The sequence below is a fragment of the Capsella rubella genome, unplaced genomic scaffold (genome assembly GCF_000375325.1).
Source record: "Capsella rubella cultivar Monte Gargano unplaced genomic scaffold, Caprub1_0 scaffold_8, whole genome shotgun sequence".
In the NCBI taxonomy this organism is placed as follows: Eukaryota; Viridiplantae; Streptophyta; class Magnoliopsida; order Brassicales; family Brassicaceae; genus Capsella; species Capsella rubella.
The window spans coordinates 9,811,079-9,822,901 of NW_006238916.1; the positions used below are offsets into that span (position 1 = coordinate 9,811,079).

Here is an 11,823-nt window from a genome sequence, read left to right on the forward strand (position 1 = left end):
TATGGGAACCAAAAGAAATTGGAAAAATTAGATGTATCTAATTTTTGTTGCCCATTCTGTATTATCTTTTTCACTTTGTGTGTAAATTGGTTAAAGAAATATATCATACCTTCCATTCACACACTTTGATTTCTTATTGTTTTTGTATTTTTCTTTCTTTCTATGAGTCATCTTGTTAAGTAAAAGAATCACATCTACTTTAACCTAGGATCAATAAAACAAATGAATAAAGGACAAAGAAGAAACAAAAAATGAATATGATAATAAAACCATATAATCCGCTAACTAGTGACTGACTTCGCTACTTGCAACTATTCAAACTCTACTAATAATAGCAATTTACAATATTATATAGTAGAATTTTTGTATAATGGATGTATGTTTAGGATTTGTTAAAATTATCGTTTGAAGTACATGTGTTGTATTAGTAACTACGTACATATATATATGTTAAGTATACATTAATCTTGATTGGGATTTAGATCGCACCTTTATATCATTTACATTAAGCTGATCAACGGGAAACGAGTTTCATCATTTACATTAATTAGACAAATGATTTCCGAAATTTAAATATCTAATGTTTAACATATACTGTAAACATGGCGTTAAGCCATTAAAGGACATCTTTTTCAAGAACTTTAATACTATATATAATACTAAGTTTAACGGAAGTCAAGTTCACGACGTTAAGGTGACGACTACCATTCAAAAGCTCCATCCATATACCTCCCGTGATTCATTTGATTTAATCATTCATACACAAACTTTATAATTTCTTGTTGATACATCAAATCATAGCAAATGGGATCGTCCGTCCAATACTTAATTCCCAATTATAGGAAATATAACTTTGTCCATTTCAGTATGCTTTCCATTGGAAACTAGCTAGTTAATTTCCTTTACCATGCATATGTGTGATCAACTCATCATCCAAGTTTTTTTTTTTTGGTTATAGTTCGCTGAATCGCTGATTAAATAATAGCTGTAAGCACTAATGATTATAATTAAACGACTAAATCGTGCATGCTGCTTAATTAGTAGCTTCATTGACGGCACATATAATTTCTTGTTTATCTTTTTTCTTATTTATTTATAGAATGTATCGTTTTGGTTATGTCTTAATCGAAAAATTAACACTTTCGTTCACACTAGTTACATAGACCACCAACTCCTATTGGGAGAGACTCAAAAGTCAGAATGTATTATTTACCAGTCCTTTTTTTTTGGTAATATCAGTCTTTCAAGTTTCAACTAGTCGTTATATATAATTGTTAGGATAGGAAAACGTGGAAATAACGTTGTACAAGGCCAATAATTTGAGGGAATCATGGAATGATTTGGTTCATAACAAGGACTTATTACGATGGAACTGACAAAGTAGAAAACGAAAAAAAAAAAAAAAAAGAGAGAGAAAGAGAAAATGGTGAGTGAGGAGTTGGTAGTGGGTCAAGAATCAATGAAGATCGAAAGGTATTGGCCATTCAATTCATTTTCTTCTAATAATCTTAATGCAATTTTCATCACTTCACTGAGTCACTCGCCATTTTACTACTACTACTACTTAACATTCATCATGTAATGCTTTTTAGTGCTTTTTCGAGTCTCATACCTATACGACGGTTTCACGCCTTTTTCACTTTAGTCCCTCACTCGCACCATATTATTATATATGTCACTATCTCATATATATTTTTAGTTGGAGAAATTAAGATGAAGAGAAGAGTTAATGATTAGTATTTAATCAGGATCATGTCAAACATGGCAACTATTTAATCAAAGTATGTATCACTCAAACTCTATACAACAGACGTAATACAATTTGTTTGCATAGTTTACTAAAATATAGGACCCTTATCTTCTTTTTTTCTTTTGCACTAAACATATTTTAAGACCCACTAAATCTAATGCGTCTAGAAATATTGCATCAAATGATTACACTTTATAAACGCGAAAGTAACACAGCTAACTAATCTTCTTTTTTCTCGTTAGACCAAAGAAAAAACAAAAACTTCTTTCTCTTTATAAAATTTGATCCCTTGTTTCGTCTTAAACATGAGGTTGGAAGTGAGGAGAGAGATCTCATTGCATGTACACCACCTCGACTCGTACTAGTCTATACATTTGAATCTTTATAGATAATTCAACAGTACACCAAAATAAATAAAAAACAAAACTTTTACGTGAAATTTGTTCAAGCAGGACTTCATTTACTAATTTCTATTAGAGAACAAATGTGTCGTATGATTGTATCGTAAGGTTAAATATATAAAGAAAAAGAATCAATCACAAGAAGTAATAGAGAGCCCAACCCGGAGATCGTTAGATGTTCCAGACACGTACATTCGATGTGTCTCGATTTCTTCTCCCTTCCCGTGACTGGTGGCCGCCACGTCCGCAGCTGCCGCGTAATGGATGCCGTTGTTGACATCGTCTCCCGTGGAGAATATGATCTCCCTGAGAATGGGTTCATGTCCGTTTAGAAGATTCCCCATACTCAGCACCTTTCTCCATGATTGGTTCGCCGATGGCGGCGCAAACAGGTTCGACACCACTTGTCTCTCTCTCAAACTCACTTCTTGTCTACTTACTTCCATTTCCTGTGTTCCAGTTACCAGAGACTGTTACGTTATTACATTCCAATCAGATAAATTCTTGCTGGTTTAACAATGACTCACCGTTCTGCTTTTAGTCTCCTCGTCATTTGAGTTCATCCCCATTGTTGGAGCATAAATGGTGTAGAAGTCGCTGAATATTACTTGAGCAAGTCGTGATGCGTCAAGGAACTTTCTGTGAATAGATGCCGCGACCGTTACCAACTTCTCCACGTTTTCAAAAGCCATGCAGAGACGTTTCAGGTCTTTGACGGTTTTTGCTTTATCTGGAAGATTGTTGCCTGCATCCGAATATCTGTTATATAGAGACAAGAAGGCCGGAAGGAGAAGATGGTTTCCAGGGTTTGAATAATTAAGAAGAAACAAAAGTATTACGTTGTAGAGCCCCCAAAGTAGATTTCATGATGAGGTAGAGTTGCTCCAATTTAGAGGTCATTTGTTTCATGTTCCCAAAGTTTGTCTGGTTAAGAGTGTCGGCTGATCCTCTGAAGGCTGTGCAGACCATTTGCTCAAGAAGCTGATTAGGTCGCACTGTTTCCAGGTAATGAACAATCTGAGAAATTTGTCAAGATATTGAGGTCAAACTTAACTCTTGCAAGAGTTTATTGGCATGAATGATCTCACAAAGACACAGACCTTCTCTCCCTCTCGGTTCGGGTCTAGGAGAGGCTTTTGATCATCGGCTGGCAAAGCGGGTGCATCGTACCAACTTTTTCTCCATAAGTTTCCTTGATCAGACATCCGTTGAGAAAGGCGACCACTAGGAGGCCATATATCTTTCGAGCCTTCGGTGATGGGGCCTGCTGATGTTTCATTGGTTTTAGGTTCAAAGCTTTCCCAATCTCCAGGTGAATGCCATCTGATAAAGTCCTCAAACACTGCATCTGGGTTTGCCGCTTTGAATGCTGACATATCTGCAATATCATCTTTGTAAAATCAGGAACAGAAGCAAGGAATATATCACAAAACTATAAGCGCCTATTCTTCTCTGGCAATAGACTAAAACTTAGAGAAAGTGAAACAAACAGTTCTTCTCCGTTATGATCAACAGAGACAGAGTTTCAAACCTCACCAGATAATAAGATGTCTTTCTCCAGCTGGCCAGGAACGTTCTGAAATTCAAAGGGCAAAGATGAGTTGTTCAATAAACAAACAACAAAATAAACTAGATAAAAAGCGATCAATCATGTTAAATTTTCTTTAATATTTATATACAGCACAAGAGCATATAGAAAATTTCCATATATAGCGAGTCGAGGCATCTACAACTTTGTTAAGAAAATTTACAGTCTACCGAAACATTCTTAGTAGATACCCAAATCATATTCACTTCTACTGGGAAAGGAGTTGAACTTACAAGGGAATCACCAAACGCCTCAACAGCTTGGAGTCTTTCTTCATGCATGTCTTCAGTCATAAGAGGTGGATCCTGTCATAACTCAAGAAATATGAGATTGCTACCAAAAAGATAGGAAAAAGCCGAGGTCCAGTAGAATACTAACTTGGGTAAATGGGGCATGGAGCCGCTGATGTGACTTCAGGAGCATCATGGTCCCCACTGGTCCAGCTGAGCCCCTCCTGATGGCATCTGTTGGGCTTTGGTTCACAGAATTTGTGCGTTCAGTTTTCCTCTCAAATCTGAGTCGATTAGAAGTATCTTCTGCAATTGAACTGTATTCAAGGAAAACGGATTTAAACACCCTTAGTCATCATTTAAATTGGAAAATGAAAGGAAGTCGAAAGAGCACAAGTACTTGAAATAGTAGACAATTAGTGTTTCAACTATTTGATAACAACGAGAACCTAAGAGCTCTCACTTGCTAAGTTCACCTGTCACGTTTCCTCTGCAGATCTGCTTCTGAGGATGTATTTCTTCTCTTGTCGACCTTGTGGTGTTCCTGAGAATTCATTCAAAGATATGTTTCAAGCCAACAACACAGGCGCTGCAGGAGTTAGGATATTCTACTAGGTATAGTGAAGGCTTTTGGAACTCCTACACTATATGTACTTCCTTTAGTTAATTTAATGAAACACATACTGACAAAACATAACAACAAATGCACAAAATACAGGAAAACCTAGCCAATCACCTCCACAGAAACAGAAGCATCTGAACTGTCGTCACTTCCTATGCAGTCTAGGAACTCTTCATTCATTTCACGTTTTTTTTCAATGCAGATTGCAAGCTGATCAACAAAGAAGAAATTATTAGTATTCTAACAGTAATTTGACATTTACGATTAAAGATATATAGAGAATTACCAGGTGCAACTTCTGGTTGATCAAACAAGTAGACAAGTCAATAGAACCGTCGAATGGCATTTTCGGCAACGGCTGTGTCTCTTCCCAACACCATCGAACTTCACGGACAAACTCTATCCAGAGGAAGGCAATGGCTAGAGATGGAGTGTAGAAAAAAAAAAAATACAACACACCTTATTAAACAGATAACTCCTTTCATTCCATCTCTGGTAACCAAATGTGGCACGGTCTACTGGCACATACCACGGATATTGCAGTTGCCAAACCACAGTGAGTGCAAACAGAATTGTGTAAAAAGAGATTCAAGCGGTGCAGCCTTGAGAGCTCGAGAAAACCTGTGTTCGCCTTTTGTAAAATCTGGGAGTTTAGATCCTGCGAGATAAGATTGAAAAAGGTGAAACAATACCGCATAGCTGGATTCTAACAAACGTTTAATATATATATATATATATAAACCGTATACATAGGAGTGTATACATGCATCTATGTTCACACAAAATATAGTGGAAGTATACCCTCACGAAAGAGATCTTTAATCACCCGATCAAGGACAGACGGAGGAGGTATGACCACTGCGGTCTTTAAATTGTCAGAGCTTGGATTTTCCACTGCAAGAGATTTATAAAAACATTAGACAGTGGATATGTAAGGGAAAGCTAATGCTGTTAAAGATTCTATGAACAGAAGGGAAATGCTCGTATGCTATAACTCAATCCCTTTCTAGTGAAAATTTCTACATGTGTTTAAAACACGAGGAAACAGTAAAAGCACACAAAATATTGGCATACCTGACACGAAATCCTCCATAAACTGAGCTGTGAAGGACATATCCAGTGCTTCAACTAAGCAAAGTAGTTGGGAAGCAAAATCAATTCTTTTCCCATGTGAAGGATCACCCCTGGTAAAGCAATGTTTGTTATAAAACTGAAAGGGAATTATCATACACCACAGGACCAAGAAAATTAGTTGGAAAGAAAAATCAATTCTTTTCCCATGTGAAGGATCACCCCTGGTAAAACAATATTTGTCATAAACTAAAAGGGAAAAATAATACACCACAAGACATGCAAACTAATATTCTGAGGAACATTTCTTACAGATATGGTGAAAGGATTGGGTGTATAATCCACTTCTCAGCATCATGGGGTGAAGCATTTTCAAGTTCAGCCATCTCAAGGGTGCTTTCTACAGTCCTGTCAGCCCATGTGACCACCAATTCGAATCCTGTCCATATCATCAGCCACAAAATTAGATAATGAAATCCTTGAATCGCATATACCAACAGCAGAGACCGGCCTATGCTTGAAGACTGATACAGAATGTCATCAACACATCGATTATCATATTTGCGTATGTTGGAATACAGAGGTATATACCCTAGTTAATAAATTAGATAACTGAGTAGTATAATCACGGGAAAACACACATGGCCTCAACAAAAATTTAAGACAAGTGCCGTTTTGTATAGACTGTAGTCCGAAAAGATTAGATTTTATTCATATGATACATGGATATACCTCTAAGTGGATCTTCAGCAGAGTACCACTCACTCCAAGGGCAGTCATCGTCCCAGAGCACCTTGTTGCGTGAATCAGAGCCATAGTTTTCCGCAGTGTCTGCTTTGTCACCCATAAGCTCATCCATATCATTTTCGTCATCCTCCTCGTCATATGGGAAGGTTTGGTATGTTAGCCTCATCATAAAGTGGACTCTGAAGTTATGCATTGAGAAGTCCACTCCTGAATAAACCTTCAAATAATAAACCGTTGTCGATAAATATAATATCTAGCAAAACAATTTAATCACGTGATAGAATAAGCCACGTTTGACCGGAGCTCAAATTAAAATTAAAAATCGTCTCCTCTACTAATATCAAGCTTGAAGCATGTTGGATAAAGTACATACTGCAATATAGTAGATTGGAAACCAGCTTTCATCATTGATGGCTAATGCTTGGTAATTCTTCAGGTTTGTTTTGATAAGAAATTACTGTAGTAGTGTTATCACTAATTAGGAGCTACAAAGACTTACAAACTTAGAAACAAACAACTCATATAGCCCTTCCAGGTGCATGAGTTTCACAGGGACTTGGCTGCCAATACGATCTGCTTCAAACCTTCTAGTAAAAACAGTGCCCATATTCTGGATTCCAATATGTGCTTTGCGTGAAGGGTCGTGCACAGGGACAAAGGCTGGCCACAAGCTACATGAAAGTAGTATAAAGACCATTAAATATGCGTCTAATCATCAAATCCTTAACAAAGACCTCAAGGATAATTTACATTTCTATCAACTTTGATTTCCAAGACTCCAGAGTAATTTGGTATGCGATTTGGTATCAATTCAAAAAAAACAATGTATATAGTACAAGTTCAGTTGACGATGCTAAAGCTAAAAATGGCTAAGACATCACACCTGCCACAGTTAGACAAAGCAATAGCAACTGCACTCAGAAGCTTGCTCGACTCTGGTGTATCAAGCAGCACCCCACTGGCACTTTGTGGAGCAATCAGCTAAAGATGCGAGAGAATTAGTAAAATATGCAAGAGAATTAGTAAAATATCGAATATGTGGAAGGGCAGGAATTATTTCAACAACAAAATGTGGATTTAAAGCGCACCAGAAAATCCTTAACCCCAAAGCAAAGCTGGAGATCATGTGAATTACTGTTCCAATTATCAATTCCAGCTGCATCAGTCAGATACTGAATTATGAAACAGAAAATGCAGTTTCTCCAAGATAAACCGCATTATTTTGGAATCATATACCTTGTTGGCTACCATTATTATCAATTTGAAAGTAGAACTCCATGCAATAGTTCTTTGAGACATTTTTCAGTTCGTGTTTGACCGTAAACAGATTCTTTGAATCCTCTACTGCAACGGCTCCTTTTTCCTGCATTCACATAATGCAGACAACCTACCAGGTCAAGCAGATAACCAAACCAAACTGGATTCCATAATATATGTCCAGTTGCATCTTTGATCATCAAAATGCAAAATAGTAAAACAAGTTATCAGGTCCGGCTATATGAAAACTGGGAGAGTATGCATTCGCGGGACTCTAACAAGCTCAACAAGCAATCATTTGGAAAAGCAATCTTACCACCAGGTTATTGGGACCATCGGCTAACCATTGACGACAAGTTGCTTCAATGTCTGAAATGAACCTAAAGAGCAACAGAATCAGTGATGGGATTGGAAAAAACAACAGAAAAGAACAATGCAGCAGTAATTGAGTCCAAGCAATTCAAACCATGAAGATTGAATACCTTTCCCATGAAGAAGCTAGAGTAAAATCATCGAAATGTTGCACCTGTAAAACAATCACTGATCCATGAATACAAAACGGACAGCAGAAGAGCACACGAAGAAGATGCTATAAGTGGTAGTAACTGGCATACCTCTTCTTCCACATCATCATCTTCTTCAAGAGGATTCAATTTGCTTGTAGAAGCCATATAAATTAGGCAGCGAATCTCTCTCTCTCTCTCTGTTCTTCTGGGTAAGGAACTCTTGCAGATCCTCCGATCACGCAGACGAAGAGATCCGGCTTCGGGTAAGAACAACGATGATGATGGTAAAGTTACAGATGAAACGTCGTCGTTCAAGGCTGACTTTGGGACTTTTTGCAAACACGGCAAGAGAACAACGCGTGCCGTTTTAGTTTGATAAAAAACGTTGCAAAGTTTTTCACTGATCCCGACGATCACAAAAAGGCCGCTATCAATGGGCCTCATATTAGCCCATTATAACATCTTTGCTCAAGGAGTCCACATAATTCAAACCCGAATTTTCAAAAGGATTAAAAACAAAAATCAAGAGACTAGTAGATACTAATCTTTTTGTAGTCATCCTAAATTCTAATAATCGGAATAATTATTCAAAAAATTTCGAATACAGTATATGCATTTTGTTTGTATGGATTGGTGATCATTTAAAACTAAACACAATTATGTATGAAGGGACCACAATCCACAACTAAGAGATAATTATCTAAAATAATAAAATTGGTCCAAGACATAATAACAATTACAAAAAACAATTAATATAGTTGACAAAAAAAAAAAAAGTAATATAATAAAGTAAAAAAGAACAGGAGCGTAGTGGATCGAGAGAGGAGAGTGTGAAAAATCGTACTGCTTTACATAAATGAGGTCGTCCTCACTAAAGCTAACAAAGATGTAGAAATCCCTGAAAATCTGAAAGCCACACTTCCGTTTTCATCTCTCCACAGAGCTCATAGTTCATTGCCGACTAAGACGTCCTACTACAAATAATGGCTGCAGCCTTGGAGTGCTGGTCGAGCCGTGCCGGAGGTGGTGGCGGTCCCGACGACGATCTGGTCGATCAGGTACTCATGCGCACGCACGACAGGTCCGAGTCGCTCCTTACGTCTCCCCCTGAGACTACTTTGGAGAACAAAGGAGGATCCACGACGGTTTTCGATCAGAGCTCATCGGCTATGCAGAAGCGGTTTCAGCGTCTCACCCGAAATGTGTCGGGGGCGATTGCGTCGCTTAAAAACTCGCTCAATCTCGATAACGCGCGGGATAACCACAACGTCGGTGAAGCTCCTTCGCCTAAGGCCGAAGTTGGCGGCGGAAGGAAGCTCGTCTGGGCTACTGTAGTGAGGAACCTTGCTAAGATGTATCCTGGCAGTCAGTTACCGGAGAAGCTCGTATCAAATCTCAAGAAGCATTACGATTCCTTGCCCTTCAGGTACACCTGAATTTCTAATTAGGGACAGTTTTGTGTGAGTTTGAATCTGGATATTCTTGGTAAACTATGGACCAATCTAGGTAACTTGGTTTTGTGCTTGTTTCAACAGTTACAGTCAGGCTGATTTCGATATGAAAGAAGTATTTCTGCACGTGAAGTTGATAGAGCAAGCTTCTGGAGATGACAATCCTGTGTTTATGATTCAACAAGTGCCTGCTGAGGAACCTCGGGGTTCAGTCCTCAGACTCACGTTCGCCTGCAACTCTTCTCTTTCATGGTCTACTATGTCAGGCGCTCTTGATGGTGCTTCCATTTGTTGCAAGAAGATACAAATCTTTGAGAAGAAAGGGTTGACTCTCGGTGTTGTTCTTCTTCTGGATCAATCTGGGCATGAGAGCTTGTTTAAAAACCGGGTAGAAAACGCCCTCAAGGTTGCAACCAGAAAGCCAAAACCGACTTCGGTTAAGCTCCCTTTTGGGCTTTGTGGCTGTCAAGAACAGAACGGCGGTGTAGGAGAACTTGGGGGTGTTGAAGAAGAGTCCATTCAGCATAGTAATAGGCTAGGGATAGAAAACTCTAATAGTATGATCCAGCTTCACACTCCACTTCCGAGTTCTTCATTCGCAGTATCAGTAGATGAATGGCAGACCATCCAATCAGGTGGCAATGAGATTGGAAAGTGGCTATTAAATTCTGATAGTTTTGAGTTCGGTGATCAGGTTGGACCACATTCTTTCAAAGGAATTTTCCGCGGAAAAAGAGTGGGAATCGAGAAACTAAAAGGTTGTGACAAGGGGAATTCATATGAGTTTGAGCTCCGAAAAGATTTCTTGGAGCTTATGGCTTGTGGACACAAGAGTATTCTGCAGTTTTATGGCGTTTGCATCGATGAGAACCATGGATTATGCATTGTGACAAAGCTGATGGAAGGTGGGTCACTCCATGAACTGTTGTTGAAGAATAAGAAGCTTCAAACCAAGCAGATACTGCGAATAGCTGTAGACATAGCCGAAGGGCTGAAGTTCGTGAATGATCATGGTGTTGCTTATCAGGATCTTAACACTCAAAGAATACTACTAGATAAACATGGCAACGCCTGTTTAGGGGATATTGGAGTAGTCACCGCTTGTAAGAGCTATGGTGAGGCTGTGGAGTACGAGACTGATGGCTATCGATGGCTTGCACCTGAGGTATGTCATATCTGTTCTTTTACGCTTGGTTTTTACTTGAGAATTAGAATTTGTAAGCATTACCATGCTTACCGTTCCGTGATCCTTTTTTTTTTACCTCTATGCCAAATGATACATAAAACTAGACACCTGAAAGCTTGCTCATAATTAAATTTCTCTACCCCATTATCATAACTCTCATAGAAACAAATCGCAGGCCCTATGTTCTTCATCTCTACTGTCCCCATACGACCCACTGCATCTTGTATTGTTTTGTTCTTATTGAACAAAACAAGTTCCTTTGATTTTGGCCATATCTGCTTTACCTTTTGTGTTTGTCTGGACAGTTATTGGATGTCACTTTTGGATTCATATATCGCGTAGAAAGTAGGTACAATTAGGTTCTGTCTAATCTTCAAAAAAGCTCCTTACGCATTATATAAGTTATTCCACTTGTTTCGAACCACCGTATTAGGCTTTTTTTTAGCTTTGTCAAGCGATGTGCAATTGCAAATGGTCCACTCATTCCTACTAGAGCTAACTGGTTCTTCGTTTGGCATAGCATTTACTTTCTTGGATCTGAACACGAAGTTACTAGATATTTGTATTGAAACCTAAATTCTTTATGACCTGGTTGAAAGCAGATCATAGCTGGTGATCCCGAAAATACAACAGAGACTTGGATGAGCAATGCATATAGTTTTGGAATGGTACTGTGGGAGATGGTGACGGGAGAGGCGGCTTATGCATCTTGCTCGCCTGTGCAGGCGGCGGTTGGGATTGCGGCCTGTGGTCTAAGACCGGATATCCCAAAGGAATGCCCTCAAGCCTTAAAAACTCTGATGATCAATTGCTGGAACAACGCCCCCTCCAAACGCCCAAACTTCTCTCATATCCATAACATGTTGCTCCGCGCCATTTGACGCTAAGTTTTTTTTTTTTTTTTGAGTAAGGGATAATTTGTAAATTCAGATTGTAACACTAAAAATCGTAATTATATAGTATCTGTAATGATCATAATGGTGATATGAAATGTGCTGGAAACATAAAGGGGGG

General features: G+C 38.5%; 2 protein-coding genes across 3 annotated transcripts; one reads left to right on the top strand and one right to left on the bottom strand.

Annotated features, from left to right (window-relative positions):
• Positions 1 to 2,162: 2,162 nt before the first annotated feature.
• On the bottom strand, positions 2,163 to 8,489 carry LOC17874689 (rab3 GTPase-activating protein catalytic subunit). 2 transcript variants are annotated; one of them, XM_006279895.2, is made up of 22 exons: positions 8,281 to 8,489; positions 8,149 to 8,192; positions 7,983 to 8,046; positions 7,646 to 7,772; positions 7,498 to 7,565; positions 7,293 to 7,390; positions 6,909 to 7,080; positions 6,395 to 6,626; positions 5,975 to 6,101; positions 5,666 to 5,775; positions 5,393 to 5,485; positions 5,121 to 5,249; positions 4,878 to 5,011; positions 4,706 to 4,801; positions 4,446 to 4,513; positions 4,118 to 4,286; positions 3,973 to 4,044; positions 3,688 to 3,727; positions 3,252 to 3,529; positions 2,991 to 3,168; positions 2,679 to 2,896; positions 2,163 to 2,600 (listed from the first exon to the last, which is right to left on the bottom strand). In XM_006279895.2, the coding sequence occupies exons 1-22, from the start codon at positions 8,335 to 8,337 to the stop codon at positions 2,283 to 2,285; spliced, it is 2,892 nt and encodes a 963-aa protein (XP_006279957.1). In that variant the 5' UTR covers positions 8,338 to 8,489; the 3' UTR covers positions 2,163 to 2,282. The 2 variants fall into 2 exon arrangements, with proteins under 2 accessions (XP_006279957.1, XP_023644136.1); XM_023788368.1 differs by lacking the exons at positions 7,983 to 8,046; positions 8,149 to 8,192; positions 8,281 to 8,489 and having other exon boundaries at positions 7,498 to 7,543; positions 7,646 to 7,744.
• Positions 8,490 to 8,978: 489 nt separating this feature from the next.
• On the top strand, positions 8,979 to 11,793 carry LOC17875302 (probable serine/threonine-protein kinase DDB_G0282963). The gene is made up of 3 exons (XM_006280146.2): positions 8,979 to 9,598; positions 9,708 to 10,788; positions 11,412 to 11,793. The coding sequence occupies exons 1-3, from the start codon at positions 9,156 to 9,158 to the stop codon at positions 11,688 to 11,690; spliced, it is 1,803 nt and encodes a 600-aa protein (XP_006280208.1). The 5' UTR covers positions 8,979 to 9,155; the 3' UTR covers positions 11,691 to 11,793.
• Positions 11,794 to 11,823: the final 30 nt, after the last annotated feature.